General features: G+C 44.2%; 1 protein-coding gene across 1 annotated transcript in view; it reads right to left on the bottom strand.

The window, feature by feature from the left end:
• The window catches only part of iqgap2 (IQ motif containing GTPase activating protein 2), a 405,429-nt gene extending 385,046 nt beyond the window's left edge, over window positions 1-20,383 (bottom strand). The window contains exon 1 of the mRNA XM_070886141.1: window positions 20,313-20,383. Within this exon, the coding sequence (XP_070742242.1) occupies window positions 20,313-20,355 (43 nt within the window). The 5' untranslated portion in view covers window positions 20,356-20,383. The remainder of the gene's footprint in view (window positions 1-20,312) is intronic.
• Window positions 20,384-23,392: the final 3,009 nt, after the last annotated feature.

Genomic DNA, 23,392 nt, shown 5'->3' with positions numbered 1-23,392 from the left:
AGGGTTGTGGATGCTCAGTCGATGAATATTTTCAAGACTGAGATCGATAGATTTTTGAGCACTAAGGGAATCAATGGATATGGGGACAGGGCGGGAAAGTGGAGTTGATTTACAAGTTCAGCCATGATTTTACTGAATTGCGAAGCAGGCTCAATGGTCTGTATGGCCTACTCCTGCTCCTATTTCTTATGTTCTTAAAATAATGATGAGGTTAATCTGCTATTTCTGCGTAAATGGTACAAGCGAGAACTAGATGCGCGGTTAAATACCAATATCCAAAAGTTGTTGTCTGAGTTGCGCCACTTTGCCATGAGCTTCTCGAAAATGGCATTTCACTGCCTGCCTCATCACTGATGTTGTGAAGTTGCTGTATTTGCATAATAGACAAAAACTAAACCCACTGCAGATATTTAGTGCTAGTAATTAGTAGTGCACGTACCCCTTTACATAAGAACATAAGAAATAGGAACAAGAGTAGGCCATACGGCCCCTCGAGCCTGCTCCGCCAATCAACGCGATCATGGCTGATCTGATAATGAACTCCGTTCCACTTCATCGCCCGCTCCCCATACCCCCTTATTGTTTAAGAAACTGTCTATTTCTGTCTTAAATTTATTCAATGCCCCAGCTTCCACAGCTCTGAGGCAGTGAATTCTACAGGTTTACAACCCTCAGAGAAGAAATTTATCCTCATCTCTGTTTTAAATGGGCAGCCCCTTATTCTAAGATCATGCCCTCTAGTTCTAGTCTCCCCCATCAGTGGAAATATCCTCTCTGCATCCACTCTGTCAAGCCCATTCATAATCTGATACGTTTCAATAAGATCACCTCTCATTCTCCTGAATTCCAATGAGTAGAGGCCCAACCTACTCAACCTTTCCACATAAGTCAACCCCCTCATCCCCGGAATCAACCTAGTGAACCTTCTCCAAACTGCCTCCAAAGCAAGTATATCCTTTCGTAAATATGGAAATCAAAACTGCACGCAGTATTCCAGGTGTGGCCTCACAAATCAATACCTTATATAACTGTAGCAAGACTTCCCTGCTTTTATACTCCATCCCCTTTGCAATAAAGGCCAAGATTCCATTGGCCTTCCTGAACCTGCATACTATCCTTTTGTGTTTCATGCACAAGTACCCCCTTGTCCCGCTTTAAATGACAATAACTTAATTACTGCCAATCAACCTCTCGAGCACTGAAAATTACCTATTAAGTGAGAGTCTCATGCCTTCAGGTTTTGATTTTTCAAAAATGTATTAAAATGTCAAATTTTTCTTACTTTCCCTTTCTCTTAATCCAATATTTCCCTCTTTCTATACCCAACATTGAATTCACCTCCTTTAATTCCCCTTTCTGCTCGGTCCTTCCTGTGTTTACTTCCCAATCTTAAATCTCATTATTTAAGAAGATACCCTGTTACTTGCTCTGTTCACTCAGTTTCCCTACTGCACTGTTTCACCGTGCATTTTCAGCAATTTTGCAGGCCAATTTTTTTGAGCTAAAGGGTGCAGGGGCAAGTCTAACTAATGGCAAATGCTGTTCAACACCTTGCTGCAGCAAATTCTGGCCCATTATTCACATAGAATATCAGCTAGTCTCCCTCTTCCTCCTGTGCACAAATAGAAAGACTACATATTCCACCCATGTGGAGACAACATTATAATGTTGGAAACAAAATTTTTCTGCAATGCAGAATCCAAACACAGAAAATTGTGTTTGAAGAAACCAGTTTAAAAAAACCCAAGCTACTTCTTCATATCAACATAGCACATTTTCACACTCCAAGAATGTATCTTAGCGGAGCTTAATTTATGGCAAGCTATGAACATTGGTTCAGTCCACGTTTGTGATGACCAAATTTATATAATCAAAATGCAAAATAATCAGAGTACACAGCTAGTGAGTAAATATACCACTCAATACAGTAATGAACCACACAGGCAAGGAAGATGTCAAGTTAAAGTTTAATCTGTACTGGTTTGCTGATATCAGCAAAGACAGCAGACAAGATAGAATCGTAAGCACAGGAGTCATCCATTCGACCCATTGTGCCTGTGCCGGCTCTTTGAAAGAGCTATCCAATAAGTCCGACACCCCAGCTCTTTCCCCATAGCCCTGCAAATTCTTCCTTTTTAAGTATAGATCAAATTCCCTTCTGAAGATTATTACTGAATCTGCTTCCACCACCCTTTCAGGCAGTGCATTCCAGATCATCATAACTCACTGCATTAAAAACTCATCTCCAATGTTCACACTTTTTTTTGGTGCACAGGCCCTTTAACGGGCTGCACAGCCCATTCAAATGTTTATGCCTGCATTGTTTTGCTCATAAAAGCCGGTGCGGGGCCTGCGCGGGACCTCCAGAGTGCTGTCCAGCTCAACAAGAACATTGCTCATCTCCCCTCTGGTTCTTTGGCCAATTACCTTAATCTGTGTCCTCTGGTTACCTGCCCTCTGCCAGTGGAAATAGTTTCTCCTTATTTAGTTTATCATAACTTCATAATTTTGAACACAAGGTGCAACAATTGGCCTCAGTCCCCTGGGCTCGGTAAGACAGAAAAAACGTCAGGCAGGCTCCTGAATGCTGACCTCTGCTGCAATTCTTCCCCTCCACCACACTCACTGCCTAGACTCATACATGAAAAACACATTTATCGATCTGAACTACAGATGAAACTGCCAAGAGACACAGGAAGCTGCCGTATGTACATGCATCAAATTCACTTTTTGTACATCTGCTTGTTCCACAGCACCTGAAGGCAATTTTCAGAATACTTAAAACTAAAATCATTCAATATTAACTTAACATTAAGATCAGTATTACTTCATGGTCATATAGTATTTTAGATATAATAGTTAACCTTCTAAATCCAATCCATTAAGGTTGATTTATGAATCTCAAACTAGAGCCAAAGTAAATAAGACCCACCCCAGGGAAGGTCTACATACTTGCACAAAATCGAACACATGGGAATAGAACCTGGCAGCAGACTTGAACGCAGTCTCTTTCATTTCACTGTTTTCCTTCTGAAACAGTGCGACAGCCATCCAACCTTTTTGTTTTTGATTAACAAAAAAAAAGCTAGTAAAAAATCTTCTATACAAAAAAATCCTGCAGACACACTGACATCACGTATAACCATAGTATCGCCATTCAATCTGTCCTTAGATTTCACATGATTTGCAGACGGTGCCAATAGAATTGTATCTTCTACTTCAGTCACACAAGCTCAAGTCAGTGCATTACAAACAGAGGACTGATTCAAGTGAAACCCTTCAAGACCCCAAACCTATACACACAATTCAGTAACCTACAGAACACCTTGCTTTTAAAACTGATTAAGGATAGAATTTAATAACTTTTTTCCGATTAGATATTTCTAGTAAAGAGCTTTAACCGAATGGGCAAATGTACAATATACTACCCTGACTAAAGAGGGTCCGAGGTTCGATCCTTGGCCTAGTCTGTGCCGAATTGCTTGATCCGAGATGGGATTTGTGAGCAGCACTATATCTGGCCTCGGTGCTCCTGGACAGAGGAGGTGGGAGACCCTCAGTGAGAACATAATCTAGGTAACATTTGGTGAGGAGGATTTGGTGTGCCTGTGTTGCCACCTCTCAAATAAGCTGTCAAGATTCAGTATCACAACTCATCATCCAGCACAATTCACTGCTTCAGTGAGAGAATTGAGGGTCACAAGTTAGAATTCAAGCATTAAACATCATTCTAACCTTGGGTGACTTTAAATTTGAATTTTATCAGTTCACAAAATCTGTCACAAGACAGCAACAGAATAAAGATTTTTTGTAGAGTGGGGGAGAAAAGACAACATGGAGGAAACAAAACTGGAAAAACTGGTAGACCAGAGATTTTGGTTTAACTGGATTTTTGGGATGGTCTTTGAATGCGGTTGAGCCATAAAATAAAAATACATATATACATAACAACCAAAATGTCCATTTGGAAGCATGTCCTGCAAGATCTGGTTAGGAGGCTTTCCCACTCAGTTACGAGGCCAAACCATTCTGAATCATGCTCTAGCTCCGAATAGATGATGAGAGAAAAAGGCCAAGTTGATACCACCAAGGAGTTTAAACTCAGACAATAAAAAGCTCTAAGTCATTAAAAAAATTCCAGGGGTAGGTACATACATGGAGAATAAACTGCAATCAAGAAATAAAACTGCATTAGTGGTCAACTCAACATTCTTGTCAACCTTGGCTCAGTGGTTGGTAGCACACTCACCTCGGAGCCAAAAGATTGCGGGTTCAAGTCCCACTCTAGAAACACGAGCACATAATCTGGGCTGAAATTTCAGTGCCATACTGAAAGAGTGCCACCTTTCAGATGATACATTAAACTGAGGCTCCGTTTTACCTCTCCGGTGGGTGTAAAAGATCCCATGCCACTATGCGAAGAGGAGCAGAGGAGTTCTCCCTAGTGTCCTAGCCAGTCTTTATCCCGCAACCAACATTTCAAAAGTACTTCATTTAGCTGCAATGTACTTTGGGATGTCCGGAGCTTGTGAAAGGCACTATATAAATGCAAGTTCTTTCTTTTTCTTTCTCATTTATTCAATCAATATAGCAAATGGTTTCCCCTCCACATACAAGAAGAAAGGCATGGATATTTCTTCACAATTTCATGGCGAGACCAGGTTGATCAATGGCAAATATTTTGGTTCTATATACAGGATATTCTAAGGCTTTGTGGCCTTCTCCCCCACTCTTTCTCCATACCCAAACAATTTTTCTCCTTCAAATATTTACCCAGTTTAATTTTGAAGGCTACTACTGAATCTGTGTCCACCACGCTATCAAACAGTGCATTTCAAATCCTAAAAGTTTTTCCTCATGTCGCCTCTGGTTCTTTTGCCAATCATTTTAAATCTGTGCCCTCTGGTTATTGACCCTTCAGCTATTGGAAACTGTTTCTCTTTATTTATTCACTCAATCTAAACTCTTCATGATTTCAAACACCTATCAAATCTCCTCTTTGCCCTCTCTGCTGGAAGGAGAACAGTCCCAGCTTCTCCAGTCTATCCACATAACTGAAATCCCTCATCCCTGGTACCATTCTAGTTAATCACTTCTGCAGCCTCACCAAAGCTTTCACATCCTTCCGAAAGTGCAGTGCCCAGCATTGGATACAATACTCCAACTGTGGTCAAACTAGTGTTTTATATCTGTTTAACATAACTGCCTGGCTTTTGTAAAAATAACTTTTATTTATATCGTGCCTTTAGCGTAGTAAAAGGTGCCAACAGTGTTATAGACAAACAGATAAATTTGACACCGAGCCACAGAAGAAATCAAGGCAGATGATCAAAAGCTTGTTTAAAGAGGTAGGTTTTAATGAGCATCTTAAAGAAGGAGAGAGAGATAGAGAGGCGTAGAGGTTTAGGGAGGGAGTTCCAGACCTCAGGGCCCAGGCAACTGAAGGCACGTCCACCGATGGTTGAGCAGTTATGAGGAGGTATGTTTAAGAGGCCAGAATTTGAGGAGCGCAGATATTTTGTGGGCCTGAAAAAGATTACAGAGATAGGAAGGGGCACGTCCATGGAGTGATTTGTAAACAAGGATGAGAATTTTGAAAGAGGCGTTGTTTAACTGGGAGCCAATGTCGGTCAGAAAGCACAGGGTGATGGGTGATCTTGACTTGTACTCATATCTATTTATAAATCTCAGAATCCTGTACGCTTTATTAACTGCTGTTTTAACCTGTCCTGCCATCTTCAAAGATTTGTGCACAAGTACACCCAGGTATCTCTGTTGTTGTACTCCCTTTAAAATTGTACTATTAAGCATGCATTATCTCTCCTCATTCTTCCCACCAAAATGCATCACCTCACAGTTTTACGAGTTGAATTTCATCCGCCATGTGTCCATCCATTCCACCAGCCTGCCTATGTTCTCTTGAAGTCTATTACTATCTTTCTCATTGTTTACTACACTTTACTCAACAAGCTCCCCGCTGGAGTGGAACTGAACTATAGAACTAGTGGGAACCTGTACAACCTTCGTCGCCTCCAGGCTAGATCCAAGACCGTCACATCCTCAGTTATCGAACTACAGCACGTGGACAACCCTTGCATCTGCACACAGAAGCTGAACTCCAAACCATAGTCAATATCTTCACCGAGGCGTACGAAAGCATGGGCCTTACACTAAACACCCGCAAGACAAAGGTCCTCCACCAACCTGACACCGCCACATAGCACTGCCCCCTGGTCATCAAAATCCACGACACGGCCTTGGACAACGTGGACCACTTTCCATACCTCGGGAGCTTACTATTAGCAAGGGCAGACATCGACGACGAGGTCCAACACCGCCTCCAGTGCGCCAGCGAGCCTTCGGTCACCTGAGGAAGACAGTGTTTGAAGACCAAGCCCTCAAATCTGGCACCAAGCTTATGGTCTACAGGGCTGTAGTGATACCCGCCCTCCTGTATGGCTCAAAGACATGGGCCATATACAGTAGACACCTCAAATCGCTGGAGAAATACCACCAATGATGTCTCCGCAAGATCCTGCAAAGCCCCTGGGTGGATAGATTTACCAACATCAGTGTTCTCGATCAGGCCAACATCCCCAGCATCGAAGCACTGACCACACTCAACCAGCTCTGTTGGGCGGGCCACAAGACTCCCAAAGCAAGCATTCTACTCGTAACTCCTACACGGCAAGCATTTCAAGAACACCCTCTAAGTCTCCTTGATAAAGTGCAACATCCCCATTGACACCTGGGAATCCCTGGCCAAAGACCGCCCTAAGTGGAGGAAGAGCACCTCGAGTCTCGTCGCCGAGAGCATGCAGAAATCAAACACAGAAAGCGGAAGAAGCATGCGGCAAACCAGGCTTCCCACCCACCCTTTCCTTCAACGACTGTCTGTCCCACATGTGACAGAGACTGTAATTCCCGTATTAGACTGTTCAGTCACCTGAGAACTCACTTTGGGAATGAAAGCAAGTCTTCCTCGATTTCGAGGGACTGCCTATGATGATGACTACACTTCCAAGTGTTGTCATCTGCAGATTTCAAAATTGTACCCTGTACGCCAAAGTCAAGTCATTAATGTATCAAAAACAGCAGCAGTTCTAGTACTGAACCTTGAGGAACTCCACTCGTGTCTGAAACACAGCTTTTCACCACAACTCTTTTCTATCCCTTTGTCAATTTTGTATCTATGCTGCTACGATCTCTTTTATCCCATGGGCTTCAATTTTGCTAAAGAGCCTAATATGTGGTACTTTATCAAAGGTCTTTTGAAATTCCATGTACACATCAACTACTGCCCTCATCACAGCTCCTCTTTATTGGTCCATGCTTGTCCATGTGGCTGTTAAATATTTTCCCGGATTATTGTTTTTAAAAACTTCCCATCACCAATGTTAAATTGACTGGCTTGTAATTACCAGGTTTATAGTGCCAGGTTTATAGTTCTCCTCTTTTTTGAAACATAGAAAATAGATGCAGGAGTAGGTCATTCAGCCCTTCGAGCCTGCACCGCCATTCAATAAGATCATGGCTGATCATTCCCTCAGTACCCCTTTCCTGCTTTTGCTCCATACCCCGTGATCCCCTTAGCCGTAAGAGCCATATCTAACTCTCTCTTGAATATATCCAATGAACTGGCATCAACAACTCTGCGGCAGGGAATTCCATAGGTTAACAACTCTGAGTGAAGAAGTTTCTCATCTCAGTCCTAAATGGCCTACCCCTTATCCAAAGGATATGTCCCCTGGTTCTGGACTTCCCCAACATCAGGAACATTCTTCCCACATCTAACCTGTCCAGTCCCATCAGAATCTTATATGTTTCTAGGAGAGCCCCTCTCATCCTTCTAAACTCCAGTGAATAAAGGCCCAGTTGATCCAGTCTCTCCTCATACGACAGTCCAGCCATCCCTGGAATCAGTCTAGTGAACCTTCGCTGCACTCCCTCAACAACAAGAACATCCTTCCTCAGATTAAGAGACCAAAACTGAACACAATATTCCAGGTGAGGCCTCGCTAAGGCCCTGTACAACTGTAGTAAGACGTCTCTACTCCTATACTCAAAACCCCTAGCTATGAAGACCAACATACCATTTGCCTTCTTCACCACCTGCTGTACCTGCATGCCCACTTTCAGTGACTGATGAACCATGACTCCCAGGTCTCGTTGCACCTCCCCTTTTCCTAATCTGCCGCCATTCAGATAATATTCTGCCTTCGTGTTTTAGCCCCCAAAATGGATAACCGCACATTTATCCACATTATACTGCATCTGCCATGCATTTGCCCACTCACCTAACCTGTCCAAGTCACCCTGCAGCCTCTTAGCATCCTCCTCACAGCTCACACCACCACCCAGTTTAGTGTCATCTGCAAACTTGGAGATATTACACTCGATTCCATCATCTAAATCGTTAATGCATATTGTAAACAGCTGGGGTCCCAGCACTGAGCCCTGCGGCACTCCACTAGTCACTGCCTGCCATTCTGAAAAGGACCCGTTTATTCCGACTCTCTGCTTCCTGTCTGCCAACCAGTTCTCTATCCACGTCAGTACATTACCCCCAATACCATGTGCTTTGATTTTGCACACCAATCTCTTGTGCAGGACCTTGTCAAAAGCCTTTTGAAAATCCAAATACACCACATCCACTGGTTCTCTCTTGTCCACTCTGCTAGTTACATCCTCAAAAAATTCAAGATTCGTCAAGCATGATTTCCCTTTCATAAATCCATGCTGACTTGGTCCAATCCTGTCGCTGCTTTCCAAATGCGCTGCTATTTCATCCTTAATGATTGATTGATTCCAACATTTTCCCCACTACTGATGTCAAGCTAACCGGTCTATAATTACCCGTTTTCTCTCTTCCCTCCTTTTTAAAAAGTGGTGTTACATTAGCTACCTTCCAGTCCATAGGAACTGATCCAGAGTCGTTAGACTGTTGGAAAATGATCACCAATGCATCCACTATTTCTAGGGCCACTTCCGTACTCTGGGATGCAGACTATCAGGCCCCAGAGATTTATCGGCCTTCAATCCCATCAATTTCACTAACACAATTTCCCACCTAATAAGAATATCCTTCAGTTCCTCCTTCTCACTAGACCTACTGCCCCTAGTACTTCCGGAAGGTTATTTGTGTCTTCCTTCGTGAAGAGAGAACCGAAGTATTTGTTCAATTGGTCTGCCATTTCTTTGTTCCCCATTATAAATTCACCTGAATCCGACTGCAAGGGACCTACGTTTGTCTTCACTAATCTTTTTCTCTTCACATATAGAGGCTTTTGTAGTCAGTTTTTACGTTCCCTGCAAGCTTCCTCTCGTATTCTATTTTCCCCCGCTTAATTAAACCCTCAAGTCTTCCTCTGCTGAATTCTAAATTTCTCCCAGTTCTCAGGTTTGTTGCTTTTTCTAGCCAAATTATATGCCTGTTCCTTGGCTTTAAAACTATCCTTAATTTCCCTTGTTAGCCACGGTTGAGTCACCTTCCCCATTTTATTTTTACTCCAGACAGGGATGTACAATTGCTGAAGTTCATCCATGTGATCTTTAAATGTTTGCCATTGCTTATCCACCGTCAACCCTTTAAGTATCCTTTGCCAGTCTATTCTAGCCAATTCACGCCTCATACTGTTGAAGTTACCTTTCCTTAAGTTCAGGACCCTAGTTTCCAAATTAACTATCACTCTCCACCTTAATAAAGAATTCTACCATATTCTGGTCACTCTTCCCCAAGGGGTCTCGCACAACAAGATTGCTAATTAGTCCCTTCTCATTACACATCACCCAGTCTAGGGTGGCCAGCTCTCTGGTTGGTTCCTCGACATATTGGTCTAGAAAGCCATCCCTAATACACTCCAGGAAATCCTCCTCCACCGCATTGCTTCCAGTTTGGTTAGCCCAATCTATATGTAGATTAAAGTCGCCCATGATAACTGCTGTACCTTTATTGCACACATTCCTTATTTCTCATTTGATGCTGTCCCCAACCTCACTACTACTGTTTGGTGGTCTGTACACAACTCCCACGAGCGTTTTCTGCACTTTGGAATTCCGCAGCTCCACCCATACCGATTCCACATCATCCAGGCTAATGTTCCTCCTTACTATTGCATTAATTTCCTCTTTAACCAGCAACACCACCCTGCCTCCTTTTCCTTTCTATTTATCCTTCCTAAATGCTGAATATCCTTGGATGTTGAGTTCCCAGCCTTGGTTACCCTGGAACCATGTCTCCGTGATGCCAATTACATCATACTCATTAACTGCTATCTGTGCAGTTAATTCGACCACCTTATTCCAAATATCTCACATTGAGGCACAGAACCTTCAGGCTTGTCTTTTTAACACACTTTGCCCCTTTAGAATTTTGCTGTAATGTGGCCCTTTTTGTTTTTTGCCTTGGGTTTCTCTGCCCTCCACTTTTACTATTTTCCTTTCTATCTTTTGCTTCTGACTCCATTTTATTTCCCTCTGTCTCCCTGCATAAGTTCCCAACCCCCTGCCACATTAGTTTAACTCCTCCCCAACAGCACGAGCAAATACTCCCCCTAGGTCATTGGTTCCAGTCCTGCCCAAGTGCCGACCGTCCGGATTGTAAGTGTGTAACATTTGCAATCCTTCAGTCCTTTGGCACCACCCCTGTATCTAATGAGGATTGCAATATTGTGGCCAGCATCTCTAATTTCTACCCTTGCTTCCCTCAGCAACCTAGAATTCATCCCATCCAGACAAGGTGATTATCAACTTGAAGTACTGTTATCCTTTCTTGTACCTCCTCTTGATATTTACCTCATCCAGTATCCCAGCAACCTCCTCATTTACCATGCCTTTGGCAAAGTCTTCTTCCTTGGTCAACACCGTTGCAAAGTATTCATTCAGTACCTCAGCCATGCCTTCTACTTCTACCAATAGATCTTCATTTTGGACACTAATCAGCCATAACCATTCTACCGACAACCTTTTTACTGTGAATATGCCTGTAGAAGACCTTTGGCTTCTCTTTTGCAGGATCACTTACAAGATTCAAACATAGGACACTATGAGACATCTCCAGGCAACCTAAACTTCTGCTCAACAAGTCCACCATGACATTCTACACTCAGTGAAAAGTTTGAGCAGGAAAAAAGGCACACGTTTGATAAATTTCAGCACGTTGTTAAGGCACACAAGTTAGGAATAAATCCCTCCCTCCTCATATCTCACTATTGTGGCGCTGCTATTCAGACTAGTTGATGCAATATTGTTCTTTGGTGAACAAATTTGTTAAAACTCAAATGTGTCTGCGGCCAGGGTATGGGAATAAGTTTGGACATCATGTGTTCATATTTGTTGGACATAGCTGCCCCACCATGCAAAGGATCCAAACTAAGGGATGGGGCAAAGCAAGCAGTCCTAAATGTCTACACTCACGTAAATGTTCAGTATCCTCAAATGAGTGCTTTGATTAGGAAGATGAAATGGTTAGCCCTTATCTTAGGGACAACATTGCATTTCTTGTATAGAGGTCATCTCAAGGAATCACTACAGGAGCTCATTTAGTATCCAACACCCAGAAAACAGCTAGTCGTCAACTTCAGAAAATCCTCCAAAGGACTAAGTTTGAAATCTATTTGCAGGAGGAGCATTTAAGTCTTGAAGAATATTAAACAATCATGAAATTATTACAAGGGTAGTGTGAAAATTGAAGGGACAACCTAACCATTTGTATTTTGAAACTTTCCTTGGTTCATTAAAGTTTCTGGTTTCTCTCAACTCAAAGGCTGGTGTCATACCTAGCACAAAGAAAGATGGTTGTGGTTGTTGGAGGTCAATCATCCCAGATCCAGGTCATCGCTGCAGGAGTTCCTCAGGGCAGTGTCCTAGGCCCAATCATCTTCAGCTGCTTTATTAATGACCTTCCCTCCATCACAAGGTCAGAAGTGGGGATGTTCGCTGATGACTGCACAGTATTCAGTTTCATTCGCAACTCCTCAGATAATGCAGTCCATGCCTGCATGCAGCAAGATCTGGATAACATTCAGGCTTGGGCTGATAAGTGGCAAGTAACTTTCATGGCGCACAAATGCCAGGCAATTGCCATCTCTAACAAGCGAGAGTCTAACCACCTCCCCTTGATATTCAATGGCATTACCATCGCTGAATTCCCCCATCAACATCCTGGAGGTCATCATTGACCAGGAATTTAACTGGACCAGCGGGTCAGAGGCTGGGTATTCTGCAGTGAGTGACTCACCTCGTAACTCCCCAAAGCCTTTCCACCACCTGCAAGACACAAGTCAGGAGTGTGATGGAATACTCTCCACTTGCCTGGATGAGTGCAGCTCCAACAACACAAGAAGCTCGTCACCATCCAGGACAAAGCAGCCCGTTTGATTGGCACCCCATCCACCACCTTCAACATTCACTCCCTCCACCACTGGTACACCATGGCTGCAGTGTGTACCATCTATAAGATGCACTGCAGCAACTCACCAGGGCTTCTTCGGTAACACCTTCCAAACCCTAGAAGGACAAAGGCAGCAGAGGCATAGGAGCACCATCACCTGCAAGTTCCCCTCCAAATTACACACCATCCTGACTTGGAAATATATCGCCGTTCCTTCATCATCACTGGGTCAAAACCCTGAAACTCCCTCCCTCATAGCACTGTTGGAGGACCTTCATTATCATCGGCAGTGTTTCGAAATCGAGAAAGACTTGTTTCCACTCAAAGTGAGTTCTCAGGTGACTGAACGGTCCAATACGGGAATTACAGTCTCTGTCACAGGTGGGACAGACAGTCATTGAAGGAAAGGGTGGGTGGGGAGTCTGCTTTGCCGCACGCTCCTTCCGCTGCCTACGTTGTTTTCTGCATGCTCTCGGCGATGAGACTAGAGGTGCGCAGCGCCCTCCCGGATACTCTTCCTCCACTTAGGGCGGTCTTTGGCCAGAGAACCTTCACCACAAGGGCTGCAGCAGTTCAAGGCAGCGGCTCATCACCACCTTCTCAAGAGCAATTAGGGATGGTCAATAAATGTTGGCTTTGCCAGCGATGCCCATATCCCGGAATGAATAAAAACAGATGTCAGACTGAGGATGCTGGACACTCATCTGAGTGAGTCTAGACTTTTAAGTGCCAAAGTCTCAGACGGGCTGGTGCTAAAGACCAGCATTTTATGCATACCCAATCATGCTCAGATTGTTTAAAGGTTAGTAAAATCTCAAGTCCAGGCAATTACAAATCAAAGACAGCGTTCCACCTAGATACAAGATTCAGTGGGCAACAAAGCCCAACCTACACGTGATGTGGCATATAGTCAAACAAAACATGAATAGGATCCTGGTCAACTCAAGTAATTAGGTGGGAGTCATTTCCAGCTCTAATTTCAAGTTGATCTTTCACTAATAAAGTAACTGATGACTCACCAATGCAATCTCTGAAACAAGTCAATGTCAATTGTTGATTTCCATGCAGGAAAACAGAGGTTGATGCCTTGGCTTTCTTAGCTCCAGCATTAATGAGCACCAGAGTGAGTAGAGAACACAGAGGTCAAGTAGTCACATGCCCTAAACTGGAGCAGCTGAGATAAGCTTTGATCCCCAATATCAATTCCCAAGCATCTGGATCAATTTCACACAACTCCAGCAGTGCTCAGTTTTGGACCATTTCTGAGAACAACTCCAACCAGTGATCAATTCTCTACTTGACCTGGATTGCATCTTCAATGAGCTGGAACTTGGAACATTTTGCCTGGAGGATCAAAAGAATTCATAGGGACATTGTTATAAAAACACTATGGTCCTAACAGGACTTACTGCTAAGCTGGACGATGGCAATACAACTCTGGAAATTGGGGGTAATCTGCAAACAAAGCCAACATTATTTGTGCATGTCGGTCATCATGAGTGATCCATGTCTTGTAATGTTGATACTAAGCTCTGATGCTTTCAACCAAGGACAAGATGACCAGCAAAAGACACCATTTGAAGTAAAACAAATTCAACCAACCTTTTGTTTTATTTTCTCTCACTTTCTTAAGGAGTCATCTCGCTGCTGGGTTACAATCACAATACAAAAACCTCCCCAAATTGCCTTTATTCCCATGTGAACACAGACAGGAATATTGCCAGGGTATTCAACCATTGGGGTATTGCATCTGAGCCCTGTCCTGTCCTCACCACACTTCCATAAATGTACAGTTTGCAGCCGATAGCAACTATTTAATTCCCCTATTTGCCCAGCAGCACAAACTACTACCCAGCTAAGATCAGTTAAGTCAAAAAAGACCAAGCATTAACCTGCCATTTTTTTTGTTACAGTTCAGTTGGCTACTAAATTGTAACAAAATGAAGAATTAAGTAAGCAAGCATTTGCAGTGCAGATATTTGAAATTTAAAACTTTAGAAAATTTGGTACAGATATACAAAAGTTAAGAATGTGTCATTTGAAATTTTAAAAATTCTCATTTGATGAGTCATTCTTTTGAGATCTATAATTATCAACATAAATATGCACAAATAGCTGGTGTAAAAACAGTTCATATTCAAATCTGTTAATTGGCATAATTATTTCCTTCCATAATGTTAAGATTAACCAGCTGTGAACATTGCAGAAGTGTCATAATAAGGGCCTCAGCTGCAAAGGTTCCTTCGACCAACCACTCCAGTCTTACACGGCCAAGGGGGCCATCAGCCGGTCCAGGCAGCGGGCGGTCGAGGGGGTCGTTCAACCTGACTGCCTGCCTCTCTTCCGCTCTTACATCCGGTCCAGGGTGTCCTTGGAGATGGAGCACGCGGTGTCCACCGGTACGCTCGCGGCCTTCCGCGAGAGGTGGGCACCGGAGGGACTGGAGTGCATCATCACGCCCGGCAACCAAATTTTAATTTGATTTTACGTTTTAAAGTTTAATTTGTTTTAATTGCCGGTGCTTTTAGTGTCCCCCTCTCCTTTTATAGGGGGCACTGGAAAAAGGAAAAATTTGATTTTAGTGCCCAAAAAAAAACAAACCACTCCAGTCTTACGCACAGCCTAATGCTCAATCTCACTAATTTCCACAATTCCTGATAACAGTTGTTTTATCCATAACCACGGCAGCCTTTGACACGGTTGACCACTCCATCCTCCTCCAACGCCGCTCCACCATCATCCAACTGGATGGAACTGCACTCGTCTGGTTCCATTCTTATCTATCTAATCATCATCATCATCATAGGCTGTCCCTCGGAATCGAAGAAGACTTGCTTCCACTCTTAGCATGAGTTCTTAGGTGGCTGTACAGTCCAATACAAGAACCACAGTCTCTGTCACAGATGGGATAGATAGCTGTTGAGGGAAAGGGTGGGCAGGGAGCCTGGTTTGCCGCACACCCCTTCCGCTGCCTGCGCTTGATTTCTGCATGCTCTCAGCGACGATACTCGAGGAGCTCAGCGCCCTCCCGAATGCACTTCCTCCACTTAGGGTGGTCTATGGCCAGGGACTCCCAGGTGTCAGTGGGGATGTCGCACTTTATCAGGGAGGCTTTTTGAGGGTGCCCTTGTAACGTTTCCTCTACCCACCTTTGGCTCGTTTGCCGTTGACGAGTTCAGAGTGGAGCACTTGCTTTGGGAGTCTCGTGTCCGGCATGCGAACTATGTTGCCTGCCCAGCGGAGCTGATCAAGTGTGGTCAGTGCTTCAATGCTGGGGATGTTGACCTAAACGAGGACGCTAATGTTTATGCATCTGTCCTCCCAGAGGATTTGCAGGTTCTTGCGGAGACATCGCTGGTGGTATTTCTCCAGCGACTTGGTGTCTATTGTACGTGGTCCACGTCTGTGAGCAATACAGGAGGGCGGGTATTACTACGGCCCTGTAGACCATGAGCTTAGTGACAGTGTTGAGGGACTGGTCTTCACTCTTTTCCTCAGGCGGCCGAAAGCTGCACTGGCGCACTGGAGGCAGTGTTGGATCTCGTCATCAATGCCTGCTCTTGTTGATAGGAAGCTCCCGAGATAGGGGAAGTGGTCCACTTTGTCCAGGGCCACGCCATGGATCTTGATGTCTGGGGGGCAGTGCTGTGCGGCGAGGTCAGGCATGGTGGAGGACCTTTGTCTTACTAATGTTTAGTGTCTTACTAATGTCTTACCTATCTAATCATCATCATAGGCATTCCCCTATCTAAACGTGGCCAGAAAATCATCTACAATGGCTTCTCTTCCCACTCCCGCATCGTTACCTCTGGCGTCCCCCAAGGATCTATCCTTGGCCCCCTCCTATTTATCTGTATGCTGCCCTTTGGCGACATCATCGGAAAACACGGAGTCAGTTTCTACATGTACGCTGACGACACCCAGCTCTACCTTACCACCACTTCTCTTGCCCCCTCCACGGTCTCAATTATCAGACTGCTTGCCCGACAGCCAGTACTGGATGAGAAGATTTCTCCAATTAAATATTGGGAAGACCAAAGCCATTGTCTTTGGTCCCCACTACAAACTGCGTTCCCTAGCCACCAACTCCATCCCTTTCCCTAGCATCTGTCTGAGGCTGAATCAGACTGTTCGCAACCCAGGTGTCATATTTGACCCCGAAATGAGCTACTGGCCACTTATCCACAGCATAACTAAAACCGCCTATTTCCACCTCCATAACATTGCCCGTCTCCACCCCTGCCTCAGCTCAACTGCTGCTGAAACCCTCATCCATGTCTTTTGTTACCTCTAGACTCGACTACTCCAATGCACTCCTGGCTGGTCTTCCATATTCTACCCTACGTAAATTTCAGGTGATCCAAAACGCAGTAGCCCGTGTCCTAACTCGCACCAAGTCCCGTTCACCCATCACTCCTGTGCTCGCTGACCTACCTTGGCTCCTGGTTAAGCAACGCCTCGATTTCAAAATTCTCATCCTTTATTACAAATCTCTGCATATTTCTAATCTCCTTCAGCCTCACAGCCACCCTACCCCACCCACCCCCCCAAAAGATACCTGCGCTACTCTAATTTCCTCTCTAAACCTCTCCGATTCTCTACCTCTCTTTCCTCCTTTAAGATACTCCTCAAAACCTACCTCTTTGACCAAGCTTTTGGTCTTCTGCTGTAATTTCTTCTTATGTGGCTCAGCACCAAATTAAGATTTTTGTTTTTAAACACTCCTGTGAAGCGCCTTGGGACATTTTACTACATTAAAGGTGCTATATAAATACAAGTTGCTGCTGTTGTTGTTGTAAGATTAACCAGCAGTGAACATTGCAGAAGTGTCATAATAAAGGCCTCAGCTGCAAAGGACATGGTCTGTTCATTCCATCGACCAAGCACTACACAGTCTTACGCACAACCTAATGCTGAATCTCACTAAATTCCACAATTCCTGATATCAGTTGTTTTATCCATAATCACGTCAGTCTTTTACGTCTCACCATCACCCCCACCTCCCCACCCCAAAAAAACAATTTGCACACAATAAAACTGAAATTTCAACACTATCTCCCATCATGATCCCATCTCAGATTGCCATGTCAACACAGATCAGTGCTTGAGGCTCAGAATTTTCCTGCACAAAGGTTTGTGACAAGTCACTTGGGCCCAAAATTCACCACCATTTAGCTCCATTTTTTTTTGAGCCAGGAGTTTTTTTGGAGTGAACTTAATTTTCGCCAATGTTATAACGCCGTCCATAATAGATAATGGCTGATTACTTTTAGTTAAAGCTTTTATGACATCACTCAGGGTCAAACCCACCCATAATGCCATTTTTGGCCAGTTTTGCAAGTTTCGCCAATAAGGATTTTCTTTTTTTAAAAACGGCTCTTGGGGCCACTTTATAAAAGTACACCTTACCAAGTTAGAGTCAGATAGAAAAATCGATGTTAGACGCCATCTTGTTTATCGGAGCTGAGCTATAGGTTTTAGAGGGAGGGAACAAGACTTATATTATATCCAAACAAATTAAGATGGTTTGTTTGTGCGGAGGGAAAAGAAAAACTTTATTTATTGCAGTAAATTGTGAGTTGAAGTTCGACCACTGAACCGCTGCTCACCGGACTCGAGGCACACAGGGTCGGAGTGCCGGCCGGCAGGATCACTCCCTCGGCCAGACACAGGAGCTCGGCGCTCGGCTTCCAAAGCCCGGGATGGAGGTGGAAGACATGCCGGCGAGAGGGGCAGCAGCAGGGGGCCATTTGGTCAGAGATAGGGGCGGCAATGGGGGGCCATTTGGCCATGGATAGGGGCAGCAGCAGGGGGGGGCCATTTATGAGCCGTCAGCTGGGAGGGAGAGTTTCAGCATCAAAGCACTCCCAGGGCAGGTACAGCACGGACACAAGCGCAAAATACTGGATGCTGGAATAAAAACAGAAAATGCTGGAAATCTCAGGTCGGCATGGAAAAATCAGCACGGGTTAGCTAGAGTAAAGCTCTACAATTACACGTTACCCTGGAAACCTAAATGCTTGGGCCTACGCAGAATGGGACCTCAGTTTTTCGGCGCCATCAATTAGCTCCACCCACAGACGCAAAGGTCTTTCTGCGTGGCTTCAAATTCAAAGAGAAAAATGGCAAAACTTCGGAATTTTTTGACGTGCTTTGGCTTAAAAAAAAAAATCGCCTTTTAATCTTAGCTAGATAGTGCCAAAAAAAGGCAATGTGGAATTTTGGGCCCATTCATTGACCATGAGTGGGAAGTGGAAGACTTTGGGATTGAATATGTTTATTAATGCAGTTGTTAATTTTAATATAAATTCACAATAAAAAGTTTCAGATTTTTTTAAAGTTTTCCTTGAGGTTGGTATGGAGAACACTGCAAAATGATATTCCTACTTTAGCACAAATGTAGGAACACATATTAGCAAGAAATTGTCTGAAAAAGTCTATTGACTTTAACATGGCATGGGGGGGGGTCAAAGAAACTTGCTCATTACATAAGTACCAACTCTTACCCACTAAATAGCTAACAAAAAATAGTTCTCCTATAGTTTGCTGACTGAGCTTCATAAATCATTAACAAAACTGCCCATCTCTGTGGCTGGGACAGAGCATTGACAAATAATGATCAAGAACCTCAATAGATCTAAATGTTGGATGCATACAACAACTTACACGTTTTAAAGATCAAAAACATGTTCTAGATTCTCAGACCACAGGCAAAATATAAACTACCAGAAGGACTGACTGATGCATGCTGATATCAGCATGCTAAAATCCAGGAGTAAAGTCTAAAGTTTGAAAAACAAATGTTTTCCAAATTGCTTAGTATTAACTGCCTAAACAAACAATTAGATGAATGGACATCCCAAAAGGTCTGTGTTCTCATTTAACCCTTTACCATACACAGCCAAGTCGAGAACCTGTATATTATTTTTCTATAGGCTTTTGACAACCTATAGAAAACAAGGGCCTGACATCATTACCCTTAAAACATGGGGAAATTACTATTGTTCGCTTATTACCTAACCAAACTGTGGCAAGGAAGGCATTAAACATATAATTTCGTGAACAGGTGGTTCAGTCATTTCCCTTTTTAGTTTCAGCAATGTCACCTCCCCACCCCATTTAAAAAAAATGAAGAAGCTAAGAGTTTCCTTAAAGTCACTAAAGTTTGTGCACACCGTTAATTATAATGCTGAAACATTAATTAGAGGCTGCAGACATGCGAAGTGTTCACAGTGCAAAGTTGTAACATGCGTTGAAAGTGCATTTTAAGCAGCAGTCTGTGCTGGAAGCCGCACCCTGTGTGTGTGTCCTGGGGGAGCGCCCTGTGATCTCTCGCTCCCCCCCCCCCCCCGCTCACACACCAGTCTTTAATCCGCCTGCACTCCCCCGCCAGCCCTCGCCTCTGACCCAATTCCACAGACGGAGGAGGGCACCGAAGCACCGCTCCAAGTCAGCAAATGGCAAAATAAAGTGTTTAAAAAGAAAAGTGGAAATGGAAAATAAAAAAAACTTTCACGCGCGGATACTCGTCTCAGATTCGGGAAAGCAGCAAAATTTAAAACGAAGTCATTTCAAAAGGAAGCCGGAAACCTGAAGACACGTCTTCTTCTGAAGCGTGCACACACACAAAAAGACCAGACAAAAATCTAATTCACGTTTTCTACATTACAGACAGTCGTCAGCCGCCTCAGTTAGCTTCTCATGAGCCTTTAACAGCGCGGCACTGGAATAACCCAGCAAGGAGCGCTGCTTCAATTGGGAGTTGGATCTTTGTGTCTCTTTCTGCGACTAAAGTTGGTCCAGACTTGGTGTGGGAGTCGCGTGCTGCGGATATAAAGTAGCGGCTGGCCGGGTGCGAGCGGGTCACCATCCATTCCCCCAGTGCAGTGCCACTCGCATACAGTGTAACTGGGTTACTCACATCCATAGCGGGGTCTGTGCAAAGGCAGGCTCTCCTCGTACATCCTCACTGCACTGTGCTCCACGCTCCGTACTGTGCGCTGCAGACACGCGTGTCCCGCAATGACTCCCGCTTCCCCCCTCGCTCGCTCGCTCACTGACTGACTGACGGCCGGCCTTCCTTCACCGTGCCGCTACACCGCGGGGAGCAGCGCCTCTCTCCGGCCACAACCTATGCAATGCATGCAGTCCTCAACAGCCTGCAAGCTCTCACACACACACACAACTCTTTTAGAGGAGACAAATAAACATTAGGTCAAGTGACCCCCGATCTGGGGGACACTCCAAACATTTCGCAAGGCCCTTTTTTGTTTTTTTAAATATTTTTGTAGATTTATTTTGGGCTCTAAAAACATAATTTTCAAGTGCCCCCTATAAAAGGGGAGGGGGGCACTAAAAACACCGGCAATTAAAACAAATTAAACTTTAAAACATAAAATCAAATTAAAATTTGGTTGCCGGGGGTGATGATGCACTCCAGTCCCTCCGGCGCCCACCTCTTGCGGAAGGCCGCGAGCTTACCGGTGGACACCGCGTGCTCCATCTCTAAGGACACCCTGGCCCGGATGTAGGCACGGAAGAGAGGCAGGCAGTCAGGCTGAACGACCACCCGTTGCCTAGACCGGCTGATGGCACCCTTGGCCGTGCCCAGCAGCAGTCCTATGAGGAGGCCCTCGGACCTACCCGCTCCCCTCCGCACAGGGTGCCCAAAGATCAGGAGTGTGGGACTGAATTGCAACCAGAAATTGAGGAGCAGCCCCTTTAAATAATGGAACAGGGGCTGCAACCTCGTGCATTCCGTAAAAACATGGAACACGGACTCTTCCAGACCGCAGAAATTGCAGGCGGATGGGAGCCCGTGAACCGGCTTAAACATTTATTGCACGGCACTGCTCCATGCACCACCCTTCTCACACACACACAGTCAGATACTGCACTGTGCACATGCATTTAGATTTTTGAACGATAAGAGAGTCAAGGGTTATGGGGAGCAGGCAAGTATATCCTTTCTTAAATAAGGAGACAAAACTGTATGCAGTACTCCAGGTTTGGTCTTGCCAACGCCCTGTACAGTTGTACCAGGTCTTCCCTATTATACTCCATTCCCTATTTTTATACTTGCAATAAAGGCCAAAATTCCATTTGCCCTCCTAATTACTTGCTGTACTTTGTGTACTTGTTCCATGTACAAGAACCCCCAGCTCCCTCTGCAGCATTTTATACTCTCTCCTCATTTAAATAATAATTTGCTTTTTTATTTTTCCTACCAAAGTGGATAACCTCACATTTTCCCTCATTATACTCCATCTGCAATTTTTTTGCCCACTTACTTGGCCTATCTATAACCCTTTGTAGATTCTTTGCGTCCTCCTCAAAACTTGTTTTCTATCAACTATCTTTGTATCATCAGAAAATTTGATTACATTACACTCAGTCCCTTCATCCTAGTCATTAATATAAATTGTAAATAGTTGAGGCCCCAGCACTGATCCTTGTCACACCCCACTAGTTACAGTTTTCCAAACTGAAAATGACCCGTGTATCCTGAATTTCTGTTTTCTGTTAGTTAGCTAATCCTTTATCCATGCTAATATATTACCCCCAAACACGTGAGCTCTTATCTTGTGCAGTAACGTTTTATGTGGCCCCTTATCGAATGCTTTCTGGAAATCCAAATACACGCCATCGACTGGTTCCCCTTTATCCACCCTGCTTGTTACATTCTCAAAGAACTCCAGCAAATTTGTCAAACATGATTTCCCTTTCATAAATCCATGCTGACTCTGCTTGACTGCATTATGATTTTCTAAATGTCCTTCTACTGCTTCCTTCATGATGGACTCCAGCATTTTCGCAATGACAGATGTTAGGCTAACTGGTCTATAGTTTCTTGCTTTCTGTCTCCCTCTTTTCTTAAATAGGAGTGTTACATTTGCGGTTTTCTAATCCGCTGGGACCTCTCTAGTATCCAGGGAATTTTGGTAGATTACATCATCATTATAGGCAGTCCCTCAAATCAAGGTTGACTTACTTCCATGTCAAGAAGTTCACAGGTGTTTCAATGAAGGCCCTAAAATTCCAGGTCCAGAACTAAATCTTGAAGGATGGAAGATGCCTCTGCGTGGATTTTTTTCACGTGTGGTGACCATTGCACACCAGCCACCACACGGGTTTGTCAGAGCTAGGTGTTGGTCCAGTAGCAAAGATAACCAAGACGACTGGAGACCAGCTCTGCTGCATGGATCTAGTGCGCACACATATCACAGTGTGGGCTGGCCCGTGCTGCCCCTGGGCCCGTGCCTTTCCTGGGCCCCAAACTGGCGCCTCTACAACTAATGCATCCACTATCTATGCAGCCACCTATTTTAAGACCCTAGGATGCCAGACATCAGGTCCAGGGGACTTGTCCACCTTTAGTCCCATTAGTTTGCTTAGTACTTTTTCTCTATAGATAGTGATTGTTTTAAGTCCCCCCCCCCCCCCCCCACCCCACAATAGCCCCTTGATTATTAATTATTGGGATGCTTTTGTATTTTCTACCGTGAATACCAATACAAAATATTTGTTCAAAGTCTCCACCATTTCCCTGTTTCCCATTATTAATTTCCCAGCCTCATCCTTTAAGGGACCAACACTTCCTTTTTATATACCTCTAGAAGCTCTTACTGTTTTTATACTTCTTGCTAGTTTACTCTCATCAGCTATCTGCTCTCTCTTTATCATTTTTTTAGTCGTCCTTTGCTGGTTTCTAAAAATGTCTCAATCCCCTGGCCTTCCACTGTTCTTCGCAATATTGTATGCCTTTGTTTTCAATTTGATACCATTCTTTACTTCCTTAATTAGCCACGGATGATTCACCCTTCTCTTAGGAAGGAGGAATACATTTTAACCTATTCTGGAGTGGGACCTCTACTACAGTCGTCCTGCCAGGTAAAGCTGTCAGGAAGCCAGTGAGGCCCTGTAAGATAAGTTGAAAAATTAGTGACACGTTAGCACCTGACCAGGATTTCCTTCTCCCTGCTCCCGCCAAGACCGCTGCTT

This window comes from Pristiophorus japonicus, chromosome 1 (assembly GCF_044704955.1).
Source record: "Pristiophorus japonicus isolate sPriJap1 chromosome 1, sPriJap1.hap1, whole genome shotgun sequence".
Lineage (NCBI taxonomy): Eukaryota > Metazoa > Chordata > Chondrichthyes > Pristiophoridae > Pristiophorus > Pristiophorus japonicus.
This window is presented reverse-complemented; position numbering and strand designations above follow the sequence as displayed.